A 23,688-nucleotide genomic window follows, 5' to 3' on the forward strand; every position below is an offset into this window, starting at 1 on the left:
AGTGCAACAAGGTAGATGTTGGATGGAGGATTGCACCCTATACTCTGCCTTCAGCTCCCCACATTGCCTAAAGGGGTGAGCTCAGCCCCTCTGCTCGGTGGTCGGCCCCAGAGGTGGCTGTGCTGGTTAGGAGGAGGTTGGGATGAGCTTGGATGGGATCTGTGTTCATGCTGTGGGTCTCCTGCTAAACCGGTGGACCATGAGGACACCCACTGCTAATCCCCACCCACCAGATGCTCTGCGCTTCTCTCTAGCATTATTTTCAGGACATTTTCCAACTGATGAAGGAAAACAACAGATTATGACTGTAAAGTTATGGTGAGAGGACTGGATCCCAGTAGGACAACATTATTCTTTGCCAAGAGAAGGAACAATTAACCCCTTCTTTAGACTCTCCTCCCATCTCTTCCCCAGATCCCAGCCACCTCTGTATATATCATATATTATATTACTATATTCTCTTATAACTTTGACTTTGCTTTTTCAGTTTCAGTAGCACAAGGGATTATTTCCAAAAGAAAAAAAAAAAGGGGGGGGAGGGGGAGGGGAAGAAATGAAGGAAGGAAGGAAGGAGGGAAAAAAAAGCAGCCCCTAGGAATATTTACAGAATAGTTAATTTTGCGGAGGAGACGGGGTTTGGCATTGGGAAAAGCATGGTTTTTGAATGTGCTAAGTGGGTTTGATTCCACATTCCTCTTCTCCCTCCTGGGATCCTGCTCTGATGATGAAAATTAAAGAGCCGTTCAACACGCTTTGCCCGAGCGCAAACTTGCAGAGGACCTGCAGGGCGGTGGGGAGGCTCTTTCTGCTCTCCCCTGACCGGACCTGCTTATAAAGGCAGTATCCGAAGGGGTCTGACCTTGCAAACCAGCCTTTCACCTTCAGGGAGCTGTCAGCTCCATCCTTAGCCTCTCCTTGTTACCCAGCACCTTCATTACTGCTCTCCTCTCAAGGACCAGGGCTTTTAAGGTACTGGATGGTGGGGACAGGGAAGGGACTGTATGCACCTGGAATCAAAACCATGAAGTGGAAGATACTGACTTCTTTAACATACCAAAAATTATTGCAGTATAAATACACCCCAGTCACCCCAGCAAAAGCAGAGAAGGGAAAGTGATGGGGGAAGTTTGGTGGGTGAGGGGCATTTCAGTAAAATCACCTGACCTGGAAAGCTCTGACAGCTGTTCCCACAGCCATCAGTTCTTCCGCAGATTAGGGCAATGGCCATTTACATCAGCAAATAACGCCCCACCCCGTGCCTCTCCCCCCACCCTCCCTTACACTGTGCACGATAAAATATCCCAGGAGTCCCTCCACGTTAGATCTTTTTCAGAGAGACTGCTATTAAGAAAAGCATTGATTCCCAGAAAACCCCAGTAAGAGCCGCAAAACCAATTGCTCTTAAGTATGGCTGGTTTCCCCAGCTGCTGAGACCTTCTGGCCAATCCATGTTAGTATTTCTGTGAAGACAGAGGTAGAGACCTCGGGCAGCTCTTTGTGGAGGGCATGATAGGCTTCCTCATACACCTGCAACCAGGGAGAGAGCGGAGATTAGCATAGAAAAAAAAATAATCTGCATGAACAAAACAGCCTTCAGTCCTTCAGTCCCCTCTCGTCAACACCCACAGGTCCAACACATCCTGCCCACACCTCGTCAGGTTTTCTTCCTAGATGTGGCAGGTTACGAAATCAAAGAGATGCCATTGGCGGCACTGGCCCTCCGCGAGCAGGAAGGCATTGGCATTGCAGGTTGACATCTGCGCGTTACCCGAGCGCCCCGCTGCCCTTTGGGAAGATAATGCATGTCCCAACCCCACACATTTCTTGCTGCTTGTCCCACTAAGAAGGAGGAAACACTTATCATGCCCTTGGAGTTTAAAGGACAATGGGGGATGTTCCCATCATGCCTTGTGCAATTTTACTCCTTTTATGCCCAGACTATCCAGTTATTTTTCCAATGACAAAAGCCTCCCCTTGGTCTCCCTGTCTCTCTTTCAGGCTCGTTCATGTGCTAACAATTGGTTAATCAGCTGTGGCTCTCTCAAAATGAGCAGATGTGAAGTGGCTTTTGTTGTGCGGTGCTTTGGAAAGGCCCCTCTGTACCTTTACGCGCTGGAGCATGAGGTAAGGTTGGTGCTCGCACAGTTGGTGTTGTTCAGAAGCGCTTTTGGGGTCAGCACTTTACCTGCTTATGGGCCTCGCTCTACATCTATGCCAAGTTGCTTCATGCCCAAGAGACCCGCTAGGTACACAGCCACCCCTGGGTCAGGTCTGGCCCACAGCCCGGCTGTAGCTGGTGAAAGGCCACCACACTGTGCCTCGGGAGGGCTACCTCCTGGTGAAAGGGGCTGTAACCTGCTCAGGCTCGCCAGTGCATCAGCCCTGCTTTGCCTCCAGCTCTCCGGAGCTCAGCAGGCTCCCTGCCCCTCACAGTCACTCACGCTCAGGCCGACACTGACAGGATAATACCCTAAAAATCAAGAAAGCAAGGTGACCTTGAGTGTTTTGTCCTGACTCTGCACTGTGTCCATCAGTAAATAGGACCCTTTGATATCGCAGAGCTTGTCAGAAGAGCCGTGTAGCACCAGGATGGGCAAAGTCAGCTTGGGCAGAGCTCGCTCAATTCTGGCGATGGCATTCATCAGCTGGATGACGAAGGAGACCTTCATGCCACCGTGGTAGACCAGGGGATCAGATGTGTAAGACTCCATCTGTCAGGGAGAAATAGGTAATTTAAGGTTAGCGATATTTCATGCAGAAAAGACAAAGCAGGTCAGCCTGGCGGTGAGGAGTCTCTTCCCTTGGCTTGTACGGTCATTTCCTACTCTGTCAGGATGTCCTGCCATCGGAGTCAAGGTCCAGGTCTTTACCATGGCTCCCCAGAACGACTCACACAACCTGGCTTGCTCCCTGCTGTGTGCTTCTCTCTTATGTCACTAGAAAATATTCAAGCCAAAGCTCTTTCTGCAGACAAACAACCAGTGCTGGACAAGGGCTGTTCCTATGGGAGCACCTGCCTGCATATTTCTGCTCTGCCGTGTCCTCTTGTCAGTCAAAGGTGACCCCTCTTCTGCAGAGGGTTCTTCACACTGCGTTCCTTGAAGGCTGATGCTCTCCAGGTCCTTATCCTCTCTGCTGAGGGCTCAGATGTTCTTCTCTTTCACCTTCCCTGTCTGGGGATGAAGACCGCGACCTACACCTACAAACACCTGACACACCTGACTGCAAAGCACTCTACGCGGAGGGCTCCTCTCCGGGTGCGAAGCGCGCACAGCCAAGGCAGCAAATGACGGTATTAGGCGGTAGGCAAAAAACCCAAAGTCAACAACTTGCTCAGCCAGACTGTGAGAGGATAAAAATGTACAAGAGCTGGTGCAGAAAGTTGCTAGGAACGAGTAGTTACCGCAGCAGGCAAATCTACAGTAAATATTTGTATACTGTACATGGAGACGGCCCACACAGCCACTGCCATCTCAGTATTTGCCAGAATGCTTTGATTATGGGTTGGTCTCTGGCACAGCCTCCAGTTTCTCCCAACCCTGGCAGATGTTTATAGAAATGATGGTTATTTTTAGGTTAGCCAACAACAGTCTCCTTCTCTCCTCGCAGGCAGTGGGGTCTGTTCAAATTCTCCTTTGCTTTGCAGAAACTTGAGGCCCTCTTGCTGCTGCACGTGCCTGCCCTGAGGGGACTGTGGGTGGGAGATGACCCACAAGACCACCCCAGGGACATGTAGCTATGCGTAGGCGTAGGCAGAGACAGGCACTGTAGCAGGACAGTGTGGCCTGCCTGGTCCCCACCAAGAAGTCAGAAAGGCTTCGGGGTGGATTCTGTGTTCATCTCCCCATGAGACAAACTTATCAGGGTGGCAGGAGGACACTACGTGGTGGGGCTCTCCCAGCTGGGGGAATTAATTTGCCAGAGAACATAAAGCCAGTTTCCCTCCTCCTTGTCTCAAATGCATTGAGGCACAAAGCACGGGTAATGGAGCTGGCAGCACGCAAGTCTTGCCCCATCACCCTCTTGCTTCCAGTCCTCGCCATCTCCTGCCACCCTTCAGTTCCAGCCCACAGTGCTGCCAATGGTCAAGGAGGTGAGAACTGTAGGTCCACTCTAAGTTGTGCTGGAGTTGGACCAAAGAAATTCAAGTTGTTGTAGCACTCATTTAGGGACTCTTGGATTCAGCAGATGTTTCCAGTATTTGATTAAGGCCATTGTTGTGTTTAGGCCTCTGTGCAAGATTGTGGCTGCTCTGAAGTGAGGGGTAGTTTTTGGCAGGAAGACAAACACAGCAGTCTCTCACCACAGGGTCTTACCTCTCGTACCTCCCTTTCAAAGCAGCAAGTGTCCATGCACGCTGAGGGTTTAGAAAACTCTGTCTATAAAAGGCCACTGCAAAGATGAGATTGTGTTTAAGGTAAAAGGATCCACTCTTAAGACATGCTGAGCATCCTCTGCTCCTGCTAAACACATGTGGTCCTCCTGGCGCCACATGGACTCTCTGAGTGCCCAACCAGCTTGTTGGTGCAGAAACCTCCACCTGTATCCTGCATCCCCGTGCCATCAGCCTGTGTGCCTGCCGTACCCTCCTGGCTCTACAAAGTGCTTCAAAAGAGCAAGAAACTGCCCATGTTTAGGAAGAAGCATCCTCTCATGAACGTGTTCATAGAAAAAGTTCAGCTTTGATTTCCAAAACACCGACCACCTCGAATTTTGCCAGCTCTCCCCTTCACAGCTGGGTGTACCCTGATCTTTTCAGCCAAACGTGTTGACTTTTCATCAGCATTTTGAGCAAACCCACCGTGTTGCGCTGGCTACTTAGCAACTGGCTTCAGCCTAATCTGGGAGTTACTTGTCTGGATCTCTGTCACAGTGCTGCATTAAAGCAACACAGCTTTGAGATGGGTTTCTTCTTATTTTTTTAGGATTTTTTTAATTGAAGGTGACAAATGAGGGACTTTGCAGGGGGCGAATCAGGAGGGGTGGGCGGATAGATTGACAGAAGTTCCTTTCCCATGGAGTAAAACGATGTTGATGAATTCATGTGAGCTGGCCCCCTCCCCAGCCCCATAAATGTGAAGAGAATGACCTAATGGGTTTCTTTCTTTCTTTCTCTTGTTCTTTTCTGAAAGAACTGGTTTTTTTTAGCTACTGAGCAGCCAACAAATATTTTTGTGTAGATGATGATGGGAGGGGAAAAAAATAATAACCCAATCTTAACCCAGATCGATCAGGACTGCAGGGGGAGGATCCTGTTCCCAGTCGATGAAGGGGAATCCTCGTTGCAGTTAATGTTCAGTGCATGGGGCGAGTGCAAAGCAGCAGCTTGCTGGGGAAAGAAGGAAAGATAGGGAATGGGCTTTATATTCTGCAAGTTATAAACTGCAAACCCCGCAAGCCCAAAGCTCCCGTTGGCACACTGAGCTCCGGGACAGTGGGGGGAAGCAAGTGGGGGGAAGCAAGTGAGGGTGTCCCCAGGAGAGCTGTGGTCCAGCAAAGGCTCCACAGGGTCCATCACAACAGCTCTTCTTTCTCTTCGTGTAATTCTAGGACAGAAGCAACCATCAGGGTTCCCGCTGCATTACATTCCCCTGCTTAGAGGTCTGTATTCTTCCCTTTCCATTTTGCAGAGCAATAAATTAACTGTAAGGTAATTACAGCCTCATCCTATGTGGACTCTGCAGGAACAAGACTAAAGTCAGGGGGACTGTTCCACTGGATTCAATGGCAGCCAGCAAAGACTTAATGGGGTAAAGGGGTGCCCGCCCCTGTGATGTTATTCCTCCTTGGAATAACAGGATGAGGTTTTTAGGGTTGCTTCTTGCTCTCTTTTGTGTCTCTTGCATTTGATATAGCAAGCAGATCAAACAAACATCTCCATGCCATCCCGTGTTTCAGTCCCTGCACCCTGAGGACAGCCTGCTGGGAACACAAACTCATCAGGAAATTCTTGGATGACGTCCCAAAAATATTTCTAGAGAATAGAAAGTTGGTCTGGCAGGAGAATACGTTTAACATATAAATAATGGATGTTTCCAGCACATTGTGTGCTTTGAAGCTGCGCGTCTTGAGTCCAAAAGGAGGGTGGAGTGTGCGTTAGAGGCAGCCAGAGGACCGAGATGCTGTGTTGTCTTCAGTAAGCGCCTGGAGCCTCAAATCCTGGTGTTTGAAGATGGTCGGGAAAGCGCTTTACATTGCAATCCACAGCTGCTGTGTGTTCACGTGCAGGTGTGCAGGCGGCAGAGCAAGGAGGCGCTTGTCTCGTTTTGAAGACTACTCCATTAGAAGCAGACTCTAATGAAGCAGACCTATGTTTTTATCCACTGCAAAAGGCTTCCCCTTGCTCCACGGAAAGGGAAAGGGCAGAGAAAAAGCAACACCGCTCCACACTCTTGAGACTCGGAGCATCAGAGAGCAGGGGGAGCAGCAGCAAATATTAGTGCAGAAAGACCACAGAACAGCATTTATTATAAACTATGTCCAGTGGTTGCTGTGGTGATTCCTAACATCACCCCACAGCCTACATGGAAACACTTCGTCGACATTGTGCACCAAATGAAGGGAGCTCACTGACACTCTTCTAAATGCGTTATTAGTTGGGATGTCCCTACATCATCGCTTTTCTCCTGTAAAGCTATTTAGTGCAGCAATAGCACCTTCCAGCAGAGGGTTCAGCTGCCGGAGGTGTACTTAAAACTGCCACCCTTAAGGACCGGCTGTGGCACAGAGTTCAAGTGCCACACAACAAATCAGTGCAGAAACAGGCAAAGACCCACGTGTTCAGCCGTGCTTACTCTTCAGGTAGGGGGTAACACTCTCAAATTCCTCCCCTCCTCCAGAGCACTGATTGCTTTTATCCTCTAAATACAAATGTAGAAGCGAAAACTTTCCTCCATGTGATTTTAATGAATTTGTTCTCTAATTTAAACCTTTTCTCTGAATTACATGCAGCAGCTTATGGCAGCTGAATGTAATTAAGAACAGGTTTCTGCAGCTTGACTGCAATCAGCCTTCTTCCTAAGTATACATTTTGTGCAGCCTCGTATGGTACTTAAGAACATATGTCATAACGGTGCATCAGTGGATGCAGATGGACTTGCTCCATGCTCCTCCTGACAGTTTCCTAGAACCTACTTTGTCTTCCTTTTCTCAGCTGCTTGAATCTTTCTGCCTTCAGCCCAGTGACACGTGAAGCTCTGCTCACAGATAAGTGAACTGAAAGCTGTTTGACCAAAAACCTCTTTGGCAGAGCCAAGAAACAACCTTGAACACCTTGTGGCTATTCTGGGACGCTCTTTGCTTTCCAGTTTACTGAATGGGTGAGTCAAAGAGGTGGGATGTGCTGAGGCTGAATCCAAGGCAACGACATCTGGTTTTGCCAGCGACGGCATGAACAGGCTGCGACAGTTATTACCGGGAGTGGGTATGAATGGGAGAAGAGTCCCAAGCTATGGTGACGCTACGAAAAATTCACCCTGGAACAGGTCCATGCACAGTCGCGGTGGTGGAGCTGAAATTGGGTGTTACAGCGGCTGCTTCAATTGCAGTTCGTTTGAGCATTATTCTCAGGCACAGCAAGAATACATCATTTGTTCGGAAAGGCTGCAGCAGAGCCAGCGTGCAATCCAGGAGACCTGGTAGGTCTTTGGGCCAAGCATGTTCTTTTCCTCTGTTTGAATGCATTCGGCACAAGGTGATGCTGGTTGGTAAGCAGGAAAACAAATCTCCGGGACTGTAGAGTTTTGCACGGTTTCACTGCAAAGAGCAGGGCTGGAAAAGTTGACTTTAGCAGTGTGTTTGCAACCTGTGCGAGCTGGTTTTTGCCGCTGTAATGAGCGGTGGTGGCGCAGCGCAGCAGAGACAAACACCGTTCCTATGTGCTTTCCACCACAACCGTAGCACAGATCTCCGTTACGTCTTGTACCCAGAGTGGCGGTGGGTGCAAGGCGCACCGAAGTGGAGAACAGCTGATTTCCCACGGTGAACCGAGTTTTCTGCTATGTGTAAAGTTGGTTCCACTGACTTCAAGTTGTTTCACCTTTTTACACCAGCATAGTTCTTGCCCTCGTGATTTAGCAAAACATTTTTTTTTTTTTTTAAAAAAAGAGAAATAGCAGGACTGACTATGCAGTGACTTTAAATGGTATTAAGGTTCTCACCTCTTTCTTGTTCCGGGAAATTGCGTTTGGATCTATCGATCCCAGTGACAGGTTTGGGAGAACAAAATTGAGCACTTTTGCTGCAAAAACCTGTGGGAGAGGAAAGCAAGCCGTTAAAGAGATAGTTAGAGCAAGAGACATAACATAGAGGGCCAAATCCTGACCTGATGGGAATCGGCACCAAAGTTAAATAGTTGAGAAATGCCAACTGACACTGGAGAAAGATCTGTCCTATATTTAAAGCATTTGTCTTGAAGAGAAAGCGTTTAAACTGCTCCTGGGATCAGGGAGTGGGTGTGCTAGTCTGAAACGCTGTCAGCTCTCTGTCCGTCCACAGGCAACATCACAGCTTCATTGTACTTCGCTTTTTTTTCTCATTCTCAAGTTAATATTTAAAAAGGCCTCAGTTAAGTACTTTGATAGGAAAAAGCCATTTCCAGCCCTCGGAAGGGCTGGGTTTTGCTGTTTTACTGCCCTTTCCTTGCTGCCGCAGCTCTGATTTCAGGCTGCAGTGCATAGCTGCTGTTTGGTGCAATTTGCCTAGGCTGCACTCCTTTTCAGGAGCATATTCTCCGGGGAACCTGTCAATAAACAACAGCAAAATGCGCGTGAGGAAATCCATTGCTCACTTGTCTCCTGGGAGCGAAACACAAAAGCATTCAGCAGCCCAGGCTCGAAACCGCTGGCAGAAGAAAGGGTAGTGTCTTTCATTTCAACAGCACTATAAGCACGTTGATACCAGGGTTCTGCTCTGATCTTTGATAGCTGCCTTTAATTAAATGATCACCGCTTAAGTCACAAAACATGCAATTAGTGTTTTGTTGGTCTGTTTTATGGCCCTTTCATGTTCACGGCTAACACCTGTAGGCAGGCTGTCACCGATGTTCTCTCTGTCTGCTGATACGACTTCTGAAGCGCCCCCTGACATTTCAGATCACAGATGATACATGACAGAGTAATGATGGTGTTAGAGCAATAACACAAGGTTGAAGTCAAAGTCATCCAGGAGTGAAAAGCAGCGAAGACTCATGGCAGACTTGAGAACAGAGCGACGTGTGTGTACCTTGGGGTGGGTATGACTACGAACCGGTGTCTCTGCCCACCAGTGTATCGAGCCCCTCACTGGCTGTGACATTGTGTCAGCAAACTTAATTTCTACTGAGGTCTCTGGAGTCAGACCAGTAAAAGAACATATCCACAGTGATGCAAGTATGAGCTTATGATGCAAACGAGCAGGAATGGGGTTTTCTTTGTTTTGTGTTAACTCCAGGCAGTGATGATTTGGGCACTGCACCTTTATGAATCCTAGGTGAGGTTATGGACTCTGTGTGCTGACAGTGCTGTAACAGCTCCGCTTCTCTGAAACCACTTACGATGACCCAGGTCCGTGACAAGTAGCTTTAGACACCTAGCTGAGGTATTTCACTTAGAAGAAGTGTCATTGCCCTGGGCTTTCTTTACAGAGTATGGGGAGTGAGAGAAACACCCCCCCAGAGCACCTCCAACATCTGACCAATGGTCTGGAAGTGCCTGTCTCCCATGATTATCACTAATTTAGGCTGCCCTAAATTTGGAGCCTGACTTAAGAGCTAGGGTGAGTTCTTATGCCTAATGATTGCTCATTCAAGAGGAAACACCTTGGCCTGAGAGGGTAGCTGATGCTCTCTCAAGGTCTATTCACAGTATTGGCCACAAGATGGATATGTTGGTACTAAGGCCACAGATATTCAGGTCCAAGATGACACATAAAAGAGTAAAAGATGACATGTTTTTTGGAAGATGGAGGCTTGGCTTACTTTTAAATTTGGCTGAAGCAGGAAGTTAGTTGACATATTCTCAAATTCCAGAAGAAGCCGTGAGTTTGATGGGGATTCTGCTCCATGTCTGCTTGGTATGTGTGTGAATATTTAATTTCCAAGGATCTGCAATAGGGATTTTGCAGAAGGAGCGTAAATTTGAATCTTCCTCTCACACCAGCAACAATACACCAGCCTCACAATATGCTGAAGGTGTGACAAGGAAAGGAGAACTACATACGTGGTTTTTCTCAGGCTCTTCCTTGTTGGAAACAGGCTAGACAGGCTTTTGTCACATTCAGTATGGCCATTTTTCTGTTCTAAAATACGCTTATCATCCCAGCCCCGCAGCCTACCGATGACTTGGCCTCCATGACATGTTTTGGAAACGTTCTTCAAAGTTTTTGCGCATATCTAGAGTGTTGCCAAACCGAGTCACAAGTTGGCTGCTCAACTGCCGCAGAGGTAGGGCTGGCTTCTGACCACAAGTTATAGCAGCACGTACCACGCTGGGTTGGTGATATCAGAGAAGTCATTTCTGGTGTTCAGCTCTACAAGAGAAGCACTAGGCCCTGTACATGGACATGTCAGATCTACTTGAACACCCATATACATACTCCCTGTGTGCATAAAAACTCTTATGTATGCACAGACAGAACTAACCTTGGTTTATAGGACTGCTTGTGAAAGGACTCTGCCACCATCCTTCAAAGGGTCTTCAGATGTGCAGGAAAAGCTCCGTTCCCTCCAATACGTAGCGCACCCTCAAAATTTAGATGTAATTTTAGTGATTCTTGGAGGCAGGGTCATGGCCAGAAAAATGTTTTATGTTATAATCAAAAATTCAGAAGGTTCCCCTGGGCCTTCACTGATTTTGCGAGTACTGTGATAGTTTGTGACATGCCTGACTTTAATTAAAAGCTGTGATGTTGAAGTGCTGGCTATATTTGATACATGAAAGTTAATCTCCCTGTTGGTTCAAAGTGGCAATGTCGGTTCTTGAGCGAATAGCTCCCAAATGATCAAGAACGGGAAACGCAATGATGGGGATATTACTGGTTGGGCTGAGGATGACGCTACAGAGCAGTGGTTATTAGAGCTGCTCAAAGCCACCACAGGTGTGTGAAATCCTGTGTTCAAATCCAGCCCTTCCCTCTCAATAAGAAAGATCTCAGAGTAAGACTGAAATAGGTGGCTGAACATTGTCTCTTGACTGGAAGTGTAACTTAAACCTGATTTCATGTTTTTTACATTAGTTTAACTATATGGGTGCTCCACAGCGTAGACGCTTTTCTTCCGAACGGAGCAATCCCTGTTCCCTGCACACCTTGACGGGCTTATTTCTCTTTCCCATGGTCTCTGCTTGCCAAACTGCTTGTGTGAATGCCCTTTAGTTCATTTCAGCTACAAATGAGCTGGATTAACAAAAACGTGTTGCTTGAACTGGTTAAACTAGCCAGGCTCACTTGACTGAGCTGAAAAGTCTCTGGAAGCTCATCACACAGAGACCAGGTTGAGAGCAACTGAACGGTTTTATCAGGAAGATATTATATCAGGGATATGATTTGATTTGATTTGATTTGATCAAGGGGATATCAGATATGGTGTCTCCATACCTGTATACCAAGCCACCTTGTACATGTTTGTCTGAACCTGATGACTAACGCCTCTGCTAAACTGGACAGACCAGAGCAAAGCCAAAACAAGAGCTTTTAATAGAATACTTTCTTCTAGTTTGACTGTATCTTTAAAAACAGTTCTCTGCACTGTTACTGGGTGCAGATTCAGCCTGAATGACTGGGAGACTGGAACAACATGATGTCCAGTTGGGTTGGAAAGCAGTAGGTCAGCAAGACGCCAAATGGGAAACACAAAAAACAAAGAGAAGATATTGTGTACTTAGTCTTTAAGGCATAGGCTGAGGATAGGATCAATCATTAGGGAATATTTCCTAAGGGGTTGTCCTGCCCACCCAATTTCAAAGCATTCAATAGTAGAAATGTAGCAGGAGATACTCTTTTACCCTTACTCTGCTCTTTGCCAGCATATGTGACTCCTGTCTCTGCATCCTTTGAAATTTTCCAGATTCAGAGACACATTTTGTCCAGATTAGTTGAGAAGAAAAGGGGGAAGGCAGCAAGATCCCTCCCTTGTCACTGGATTTGCAAGAAGTAGGTCGATGCTTCTATCAGGATTTATAGGATATTGATGGAATTGTGTTTCTGCAAAGAGCAGAATTTAATTTTCCTGCACGTAGCCTGCAAACGCGCTGCGTTTCTGCTGCTGCCAGGGCTGGTTCAGCAGGGAGGGAAGGTATTTCTAACACAGACTGAGTGGGTAATCCGGCCCACTGTTACTGCCGCCTTGAGCCCTCAGTTTGTTTAGGCCAAGGTAAATTCTTGCCCAGTTGGACCCCCCCCCCAGCAAAGGGATGAATGCAGTGGTCCTTGGGAAATGGCCCAGGGCCGAGAAGTCCTGCCAGTTGCAAGGGAAAACCAAAGCCTTTATGCCTCAGAGGCACAAACACCAGTGAAATGTGTTTTGGCTCTTGGGGGGAAAAAAAAGCATACAAGTGTTCTCAGCTCAGCTTTATGGGAAAAGGTGGCTTACGTGGGAATACTCTGCCCGTTTTCATTCCTCCTTCTTGAAAATACCTTTTCAACTCCAGGACTGCTTTCAACTGAATTTGACAGAGCAGGGATATTTCAGGAATAATTAATTTTTTATTAGTTTTGAGATGCAACAATAGATTTGAAAGAAAAAGAAACTCACTGTGCGCTTGTATTACTGCATGTGAGAGACTCTCTAGGAAAGAGACCGTATAAACACCTCCAAAATTCTTCAGTTAGAGATTAGGATTTCCTACTCTGAAATAAAGCGACAATCTGGTACAGATCTGCAAGAAACCAGGCTACAGTAACACTAGTTCCCACAGAACTGGTAAGTCCTTATTTCAGAAAGGGTTTAGCATCTAGCAAAAGGTATAGCTCTAGAAGAAGGAAAATCTTTCCATATTTTCCTTGACTTGACTAGAAACAGAAGGCTAACAGTGTCTCTCAGATTCAGACCCTGTACTTTTTTTTTTTTTTCCTTAATATTTATTCTTTCTCTTTTTCCAAAGTACCAGGGGCACTGGTGCTCATGGGACCCTTATGCTGAGTCAGGTATAGCCTCACCTGTGAAGAATCAGCTACCAGCCTCCTAAAAGCACCCTTTGGTGCACTGACTCCTATTTAAATCAGTTTTCCCAGACTGGACAATGTCAGGATTCACTTTCCCTCTGAGACGTAGGGAGACTGTGGGGGAGGCACTTAGAAGGAAAATACTGACTGGCATCCGGGTAGTCCAGATCTCAGCAGGGTTTTGCATTTTAAGGCTAGAGGTCTTAACGCATTTCCTTCAGTGGAAGAGTGAGGTAATTAAAAAGCACCCTTTGGTGCTTGTAATGATCTGTGGGGTCAGTAGATGGCTTCGGCTACAGCAGAAGGTGCGACAGGATTATACTGAAAGCTGAGGCAATCTGTTTCATTTCTCTTAGAAGAAAAAAAGCCAGGAGAAATAGCTTAGAAGTAGCTTAAAACAAGCTAGCCCTAGGAGAAGAGTCTAGGGAGAAAGGATAAAGGAATGAGTCTTGTGGGAATGAGATGTTCTGCTGTTCCTGCTGGCTTTGCCGGTCCTTCCTTTTGCTTCCAGCTTCTTTCAGGATTGTTGTTTATTCTTTTAAAAATACAGAAAGGAGGGGAGAGCTGAGGGTCAGTTGCCTTGCAGAGCCTCCCTGGGGAAGGGCAGAGCGGGCAGTGCAAATTTGGATCAGAAATAGCTCTGGAAAGGGGGTAAAGCCTAAATGCAAACTGAAGGAGATGGTCTGGACAAGCACCAGCTATGGTACCAAGCCAAATGGGACGCTGCTGGGGCAGCGATGCTTCAGCTGGAAGCCTCCTTTGAGGCTCATGAAGTATTCCTGGGACTCAAGAGCTCTAGTTTTGTTTAGAAATTGGTCATCCCCCAAACACCAAAAATAACCCTGGCTTGACTTAGCCAGCAGCCTGTGTTGCAACCATACCAGACTCTGTATGAGTCAGGAAGAAAACTGTAGGAGAGGAAGGGAAAGGACGGCACTGTGTGGGCTGCCGCAGGGTGTGGTGAAGAAAGCACAGTCTGCTACCACCTCCCAAGGTAGCATCGTTCTCTGACTTTCATTCAAATAAGTTCTTCTGGACGAGTTCAGGATTCACTTCCCCTCTGAAAAGCAGGTGGGACTGTGGGGGAGGCACTTAGAAGAGAAGTATTGACTGGCAACCAGGTGGCACCGATCTCAGTGGGGTTTTGCATTTTAAGGCTAGAGGTCTTAACGCGTTTCCTTCGGAGGAAGAGCGAGGTGACTAGGTGCGATGCGGGTTTGCTCTTACCTTAATGGGAGTGGCGACTTCTGGGCTGGCTACCACCAAAGGAGAGATTAACAGCATGCCTGAAAACTCACTGGGTCTCTCACTCGCTGTCAGAATGGAGATGGCTCCTCCCTGCAATGCAAAATAACGGCCCACAGCTTAATACAGGTGCCAACATCTCATTTATATAGCAGTCCTGTTACTGGAAGGGTTTTAGTCCAAACGAGCAAATCGTTTCTGCCCCAGTGAGAGTGCAGTGTGGTCGGTGAGGAAGGCTGGAGGAGCACGGTCACTAGAAGTGGATGATTTTTGTTGGGGGAGAAGAGACCTGGTTTCTTCTCTCATGCTGTAGACCCTCACATCCCACTGAACTCGACTCTCCGTGCAATGCCCGTCAGCTCCCTAGGAAGCCTTGTGTCCTCCTCAGTTGACAGGACTAAGAAGAAAACGTCTGAAGTGGTAGTTCAGGTGGGACTTGAAAAATAAGTTGAGGCTCTATCAGCGTGACAGACTGGTGCTGCATCGGGCAGATGCCGCGAAGCCGGGCTCGCTCCGTGCGTGTGGCAATGGTAACCCGGGCAACAGCAATGCTGTCATCCGGCATGCGAAAATCTTCACTAATTACTGGAAGTTCAATATCTCCACTTTAGTATCCCCAACCCCTCCAGCCACGCAGGGCTGTGCCCAAGGCCTGACGGGGAACACCCAGCCCGTGGTTTTGAGCTGAACGGCTGCCAGGCTCAGCTCTCCTGCACGAGGACAGTGGCTGATGGCGTGAGGGGTCGGGGGACAGAAGGGACCTGGCTGGCTCGCTCGGGAAAGTTTGCAGAGAGGATTAGTTGCCAAGGGAAATATTTGGTGAACTTCCACGCTGCCGGAGAACCAGGGGCTTGTTAAATGGAGCAGCAGCGAGAGGCATCTCAGAGACCTCGCTGGGAAATTAGCTCCTTGTTACAGCGGCTTTGGAGCCCAGCGAGCACTTCAGAGCATGCCATGCCTTCTTATGCAAGAACACTTGTTTATCTGAGCATGGCCTGAATCCCAAAGTACTTATTCATTTTTGTCTCCTCCGGGAAGGCAGGGAGAGCAGATCAATGACATCACTGGGAATATTGCTAGCTTGAATGAAGGGATTTGGCCCGTGCTGTCAGAATCAGACTTCAGATCTGTTCACCAAATCAGTGCCTTTGTTTTTGCAGCCCTAATCCCTGGTACATTTTCCTGTTAGGTTGTTTAACAGAATGAGGCTACAGGGTATTTTCATGCTTCATCCCCTAGCTGCTCACGAGGCTTTGGAGGGCTTACAATGAAAGGAAAAGCCCGGTGCTGCGGGGAGGTGGTGGGACTTCTCAAGTACCTGCTGTGAATGAACAGTCCTATTAAAAAATAGACCCACTGTTGTAAAATGATACTAATTAGGGCCATGATCCGGGTAGGAAAGTTAAGCACTGACTATATTCAAGACAGATCTCGCGGGGTAAGGCACGCTGGCAACTCAGTCAGTGAATGAAGTGGAAGGGAAGGTTGCTTGTAGTTTTGTTTTTCCTGCTGTGGGCTGAGTTATCTCCTGCCATCCACAAGAGTACCACCGTGCTGCAGCACGTGTCGTGCGTGCTGCCGGGAGGGGTAGGGGATGGTGCTTACCATGGAGTGCCCCAGAATGAGAATGGGCAGCTCGGGGTGCTCTTTCTTCATGAGATCAATGTGCTGCAAGCTGTCCCTGATGAAGACGTGGAAATCTGAGACAACCATACGATCACCCTCGCTCTGCCCATGACCAACTGTAGGGGAAAAGAAGAGCACGCATCTAGGTCATTCGAAGCAGTGGTTGCAGTCGAGAAAGGCTTAGCAGAAACATGCCTGTTAGACTGTTACTGTCCTAACTTGACCTTCTCCTGCAGTCATCTCTCAACAGAAAGAGTGCTGCAGAAATACAAAGGAAGCTGCGCACAGAACAATTTAAAAAGTACTACACCGTCCATGATCTGGTTAAAAAAAAATATATTGCCCCGTGTTTCTCCCTGCTCTTTAAAACTGAGAGTACGGATCTAATCTCTTGAGGCCTTCAACACCAGGGTAAGGAGGGCAGAAGGGCTGTCTTGCCTTGCTGTAGGGGTGGGAGGTCACTGCATCCTGGGAAACGGGGCTTTGCCCCAGGGACCATAGCTGCTGGGGTCTGATGGCTCACTGTACTGAGCCAACTGCTGTGTAGATCTTGGCAAGAAACAGGAAAATTCTGAAGACTAGATATGGTCGCTATAAACTTAATGGGCCATGGCCACAGCCTTTTCCAGTGCCTGGGTGTGCATGAGCTTTGCAGAGTCCTGCCTTTTCTCCCTGCTACCCTGGAGCACTGGGTGGGCTGGAACCTTCTCTGCTACGAGGTGAAGTGCCCTCAGCAGAGGAGACCAAGTGACGGTGGTTGCAAGAGCCTGCAGCGGGAAAGTATCGAGTGGCACGCTCCTCCTGAACAAGCGTTACTGCAAACGGCACTGCACCTGGATGCTGTTAGCTCATTCTGTATCTGGGAATTATCCTGTCTGATCAAAGGGAAGGGAAAGACTAAAACGGGAGATGGTGAGTTGCTATGGGAACAGCGGCATCCCTGGCAGAGGTGGAGCCAGCATCACCACAAACACAATCCCAGGCAATTTTGAGCTTGCAAAGGCTTGAAATTGGTATCACCTTGGGAAAGCAGTTTGCACGTTCACCTGATCACGCATACATGTTATTATCTATCACAAATAGCGTTCTTCCTTAAAAACAGTCTCTTTGCTTGTTTCTGTTCCATGCAGGTTGTTAAGGAAAACTGTGGAGGGGAAAACACATCCCATCCATGTGGGATAGGGTGTAGGGAGTCTCAGACAACATCTCCCTCTCCCTGTGTGCGTCCCTTAGCCTTCTCCAGTGGGCACTTAGGCGTGCTTTAAAGGCACAAAGGGACTTGTCAAAGGATGTGAAGTGCCTGGTAATTGCTTACAAGCTGGATGGTACCCCCTCTAGTGATCAGCAAAGAAAAGCATTGCCCACCCAGCCCGAAAGGTAAAGGCAGTTAGGTCATACTAGAAGAAATCAGTATGTCTAAACTCAATTTGCTTGCAAGCTATCCAAAAAATCACCTTCCAAATTAGGCAGAACTTGTAATAAAATGCTGGACTAAACACACTCCATCTAAGAAAAACAGAACCCCAAACTTGCTCTTCTTTTGCCCTTCCAGGTGCCCTCCAGAGCTGGGTCTCTTGGCCGTGAACACTGCAATCAGCCATACTGTCTGCCAGCTATACCCATAGATGTCATGCTGCTCAATTATAAATAACGTATTACCAGTTCTACTCCAATTCCTGCCAAAATATGATATAGCGAGCATTCTCCGTAGATCAGTGACCAGAAACAAATCGAAGAGCCAATTAAAATACAAGTTGCAATGATCTATAGAAGCGAAGCCATGTGTGTGGTGGATCTATTAACTTTAAACGGATTTTTATTACAGATGGAAAGCAAGCTTTTCCCAACTTTTATACACATCCAGACCACTCACTTTGTGGACCTCAAACGTGTTATTTACCTATTATTTAAACTTCAAATTTAGCAAGTTAATTATGAGCTGAATAGTCCAGCGAGAGGAACATTTCCTCTTAGCAGAGGTCTGCACTTCCACTTCTCTTTTCACTGGTGCTACTTGCACTTGCTTCTAGGATGTCTACAGCATCCATGCAAGGCAGCTGAGAAAGCAGAGACAGCAAATCCTCGTGGCCCAGGTCTGTATATAGGCCATGACCCTGTTGTGGAGCTGTGAGGCTTTGCTCTATTTTTGGATGAGACAGAGGCAGGTCTGGAAAGCCTCCTAGGTCCTCAGTGTGGAGAAAATCCCCTGCTCCTACCACATAACAATGACAGTGCTCGTAACGGTCAGTTATGATTGTGGAAGCTGAGAAATACCTGTGCAATAGCTGTGACAATCATTTCATTGCATTTCTGCAGGTTTGGGGGGTTCTTATTAACAACTTAATGAACTCACCTTTTGACCTTATTTTTAAATACTAAGCTACTGTTCCCCACTCAGATGGCACAAAGCGATGCTTGAGGAGCAGTTCGTCTGCATGTATGCCAAAGGAAGCCCATGCAAGTCTTTGCTTAGATACTATCCCTGCCCCTTGCACAAAGTCAGCTGGATGGCATTGGTAGGTTGTGTTCTTTTATTTTGCTATTTTTCTCTCTTCCCTTCCAAGAAACGAAACTTACTCCACCAGAGAATGAGTTTATTGCAAGTTTGAATCTCCCAGCTGAGAAAGCTTCAGGGTGAGGAACTAAGACCTCTCTTCTATTAGATGAAAGACACAGGCACAACCAAACATCAATACAGTCAAGAATATTGACATGTTTTTCTCTGATCTTTTGCCTTTAGAGCTATTAAGAATGAAAGGTCAGGTTCATCCTTGATGTAAAGCTATTTGCTTTGGGTTTTGCTGGGAATGAATCTGACGTAGTGGTTCCACAATGCCAGTGGCAAGACGGTGGGTGCAGGAGGAGGGGAACTGCCTGCGCCTGGGAACTGGAACCAGAGGCTGTTCCACACCCAAGTGACACAACACTCAAGGGAGACAACAGACAAGGGTCACAAGAATCACAACGCTGTGAGTTCCTCTTCACAACACTCCTCCTGGGGCCCCTGGTTTCAACAGGGCGATGTGAGGTCATAACCATGTGACATTCATCTGTGAAGAGCTGTGATTGTCAGCGCACATCCACACGACACACTTGGTTTTCAAAAGCGGTCGAATACGTTTCGTATCTGGCTGTCTTCATAGCCAACTTGCATGGTTCACTGCTCATATCATGTACCTGTAGTGGCTCAGTGATCAACCATTTCGGGTTGCGCGTACCGAGGTAATCGTGGGCACCCCTTCCTAGATGCGAGGCCCTAAAAATCAGAATCCAAACCACTTTTTTACAAATTGCAAATCTAGAATTAGAAGGTCTAAGCCTCCATTTCCAACCAAACGCACCGCTGCAAGATAACACACTTTGCTCAAGCAAAGTCTGAATCCAGGCTGCAATGATCTGGGCCAATATGTTAATAGCTATTAAGTTCCACCCTCCGTTTCTGCCTGAGCTTGCTCAGACTGCAGCTCTGCCACTGTAGGGACAAGAACAGTAACTCGTGATCAGTCAATCCTGTTGGAAAGCATGACTTCAGAGCATGATTTCACCTATGATTACAGATCCTCCAAAGCTACACAACTCTCTGGATGGAAGAACACTGACTGCCTGCGCAGGAAGACAAAGCTGAGGGTTCAGCCATGAAATATTCGAGGGTGTGAGGGCCCTGGGGAGTGCGTTATCACCATGTAGGCATCACTCTGCCTGCGTAATTGTCCTGGTTTGAGGTAATCCTGTGGCCCCGCAAATACATCCTTCTAGAAGTCTCTCCATTCCTCAAATCCCATACTCTCTTGTGCTGTGGGGCTTGCGTTTGAAGACCACTCCAAAGCAGCCAGCCTCTTCAGCTGACATTGGCTCACACGCCTCAAAAAATATTATACCCCGGTCAGATTGGAGATATGCTGAAACAAAAGCAGCCAGCCCTCTGAGGCACCGCGGGGATGGATGAGTACGACAGCACACTGCGTCCATACTCAGATACTTGCAAAATTTTTGTTCCAAATACCAGCTTTTATATAAGCCACGCGCTATACGTATTTCCTTCTCTTTCCCAGTGCCAAATTGTCCTGACAAAGGCACAGCCCAACCCTGCGCGTTCAGGTGTGGACTGATCGCTCCTCAGAGCTTCAGCAGGAACGTTTTGCGACGGAAGATGAGGTGAGAGGGGAAATGCAGGGCCACATGTTGACTTCGGCTATGCTGCTGTAAATCTACCGGTTTCAGTGGTGTTCCTTAAAGCTTACAGTCATGGGAGAGCAGAAATTATGGGCTATGATGTTTTTTCAGCCTTTGCTCCCTATTTATTATGGAAAAGCCATAAAATAGAGAGAGAGGACGTGGGAAATCTGCCTGGGGAGCAGTAATTCTCCAGGCAGAATCTGGATCTTGACTTTTTACATATTTTGAGATTTCCATCTTTGGGGGAAAGGGGATGGTTTGGATACATTTTCATTGTAGCGAGGACCACCACAGGCACCTGTGGGGTGACATGATCTCTCTAACCAACTGGTGGTAGAAACAACTAGGAGGAATGCAGGGCTTGACTCCTGCCTTGGGACCCACCTCACCATGTTTGGTTTGTTTTCCTCACTAGATACCTAACTCCAAACGTTTGAAGTGGGAGAACCAAGAACAGGGAGGATTAAGAGACGGTCAGGCACTCCAGGCTTACCACTCCCTGAGCATAAACACATTCTGAATTGCAACGGCACTATCGCAGGAGCGCCGGGAGTTTGCAGAACTAGTTAAAGGTGAGAACTGCCACTGCTGCGAAGTCGGTGATTCACCAGCCACATCCAAGGAGCCGCTCCTGTACTGCAGAGTCCCACGTGGAAAGGACACTTCTTAATTATGTCAGAGGGGGCCATCGGCAAGGCTCGGTGCCATAGTGTCTGATTTAATAAGCTGGAGCATAGGTGCGATTCGATTCCCGAAGGAGCCATTGGAGGCCAGAAGAGGTGTTTTTGCTGCTTTGGCACAGGCTCCGCAGTAGCAGCGGCACATTACAGCGCAGGCAGCGGGGTGCAAAGGAAGGATCTTTGTTAGAGCCCACAACCAAGCTCAGGCTGAAGATCCTCTTCTTTCACTACCTCCTTCATCAATAAGCTTATTGGAGTCTGACAAGTTCATTTGGAGCAAATGCCTAAATGATTTTTGGAAAAGGAGGTATTTACATGAGTATTACGTGTTTCTTAGCTTTCTGAAAGATTTGTTTTATTTCTGAATGGCTCTGCCTCTGTTTTCTGCCCCAAATTAGAGGTGGGATGGGCTCCTCACTGGTGCTGGACACTGCAGCACATGAGAAGGTGAGCCCACCTCACCCTCTTTTGCTCTCACCCCCTACAGGTGATGCTGCTGGAGAGAGACATGAAAATACTATGTCCTCCCTGCTGCTAAACTGTCTGGGTTAGGGAAAAAAACAGTAATTAAAAGAGCTCATAGATGCTTTCATTCTGCAGGTGGCCCACATGGAGGATCAATGCTGGGTCTTGAGCCCGCGGGAGGGAGATGCCGATGACAGAAATTTGGACGACTCTTTGGTGCGCAAGGTACAAATGTGCCAACCTAATCCCTCTCCCGCAATCTTCCTGAGCTTGCGGCAGCTTGCTCAGGCGGGGACCTCGCTGTGCCGGTCCACAACCTGCCCTGCAATCCCACTGTTATGGGAAGGGACCACTTCAGTAGCTCGTTTTAGTATCCAACCCCCATGGACTGGCAGATAGCGACCCTTGTCAACCTCCGCTTTCCTCTCTGCCCTATACGAAATGCATTCAGACTTGGAGGTAAAACATAAAGCACAAGATGAAGCAGATACAGTTTTCAGGAGTGTTTTAGTTTTGCAAGTCAGTGCAGCAGTTAATTAAGTGATGTCAGACGGCACCGCGGCAGATGCCTGTATTTATGAGCTCTATTGAAACGCGTCTGAGCAAGGACCGCTTTTTTCGCACTTGTACAGCACCCGGCACCACAGGGCGTCATCACAGACCTTGGTCCAAGGTACTGCAAGATCTAAAAGTAATGACTAACTCTAATCCCAGACTGTAAGGCAGCACAGTTTTGCAGAGGAGGAGATTGGAGAAAGCACATAGATGGAGACTGTGGGTGAGACAATACACAAGACGACGCTAATAATGGGTTTACATAGCAAATGTTGTGTGAAGCCTTGATTTTCTGCTTGGGTGTTTTTTTAAAGTTTAATGAAAAAAAATATTAATGAACTAGTAAACACTTCAAATTGTCATAACAGTTCACTACTGAAAAAACTATACTTGTTTTGTAATGAATCAAGTGTACATCCTTTTCATCAAGTGAGCAAAGCTCATTAATTAAACATACTGGATTTCAAAGCTCCCAATGTTTAATTATTTGTTTAACAAGCAGTACATCTAATCCGCCATTCAGACACACAAACAACTAAAACAGGAAGAAGCTTCAAAGCAGGACAATCAACATCTGGAAAAGCCAACAGACTCTGCCTGTACTGTCAGTCACATGTAAAGCAAATGTTCCCCTCCCAGAACAAATACACACGGGAAGCACCTCCGAGTTCATCCTGCAGATTCTTACCCAACAAAGCGGCTTCCTTGCCCTGAGAACGGGCTTATCACAGCGAGGGAGTTTGGTTTGGTTTTATTTCCCCTATCTTTTTCCATTCCCCAGCCAAATCAAATCTAATGCCCAGAGGGCACTCAGCAGTGTCTGCCCTCCCTACGTACGAATGTACTCCTCATTTTGCACGCAGATGGAGAGCAAAGGCAGGACTGAGACACCTGAGCTCGGAGAAGCAGGGTAAGCTGTCCTAGGATTTGCCGTGCTACCTTGACTCTGATCAAGTTGCCACCCGGCTCAGCGGCTGTGCTGCAGTGTATTTTGTAACTCAGCCTTGGCGGTGAGCTTTCAATGTCCCTCTGCGTGAGCCTTAGCCGTGCACCATCTCTCTCATCCTCTCCCACAGCTCTGGTTCCCACAAAGAGAAAAAGCGGCGCTCAGACTGGAAGGGAGCTGTGGAGTGCTCCAGCTAAGCTCATGAGCCGGACCACCAGCAGACAGGACCGTGGTGCACAGTGCAGAGTAAACCTGTTCTGCATTACGGGCGAGCTTTGCACTGTCAATATGTGATACAAGCCTACGGTCTAAGGCTTTTCCAAGAGGACTACTTCCATGTCAGATAGGAAGCAATAGGAACCAAAAGGAGAGGGTTCACCCTCATCACTGATTCCATCTTCATGTTCCTCAAGGATCTGAAATACAGCTCAACACATGCTTATCCTTAGCAACTTTCGTCCACCCTTCTCTGTCTGGGTAGTCCTCAGCATCCCTTTTTTCACACCACCTCTACACATACAGTGAGTATACTGGGTTTTCCATGGCGATAGGCACATTATAAAACCATTAGATATGGTACCCAACAGAAGTCTCTCTCCACTCTTGGTATTTTATGTATGGAGCATGTATCTAAGAATTACAGATGGATTCTGCTTCCCCAAAAAGGAGTCTTGTCCTGAACACACAAGTCCATCAGCTTCCCTGTTGCTTCTCAAGGTTAGGAAAATAATTTTTCTTTCAGCATTAGCTGGATAGTTTTTATTCACTTGCCTCGCACAAAGAGTGCAGCAAAGTGAAAGCCTTCTCCACCCACATCAGAGACACATTTGCAGAGCTGAGATATTTTTAGAATAGTGC

General features: G+C 47.4%; 1 protein-coding gene across 2 annotated transcripts in view; it reads right to left on the minus strand.

The window, feature by feature from the left end:
- Positions 1–1,289: 1,289 nt before the first annotated feature.
- MGLL (monoglyceride lipase) overlaps positions 1,290–23,688 on the minus strand; it is a gene marked incomplete at its 5' end in the record, with an annotated part of 63,606 nt that continues 41,207 nt past the window's right edge. For both annotated transcript variants that reach the window (XM_082487983.1, XM_082487982.1), the window contains 5 exons: positions 1,290–1,527; positions 2,496–2,711; positions 8,160–8,249; positions 14,365–14,475; positions 15,988–16,124. In XM_082487983.1, the coding sequence (XP_082344109.1) occupies positions 1,402–1,527; positions 2,496–2,711; positions 8,160–8,249; positions 14,365–14,475; positions 15,988–16,124 (680 nt within the window). In that variant the 3' untranslated portion in view covers positions 1,290–1,401. The remainder of the gene's footprint in view (positions 1,528–2,495; positions 2,712–8,159; positions 8,250–14,364; positions 14,476–15,987; positions 16,125–23,688) is intronic.

Source organism: Vanellus vanellus (genome assembly GCF_965231255.1).
Source record: "Vanellus vanellus genome assembly, chromosome: 9".
NCBI lineage: Eukaryota > Metazoa > Chordata > Aves > Charadriiformes > Charadriidae > Vanellus > Vanellus vanellus.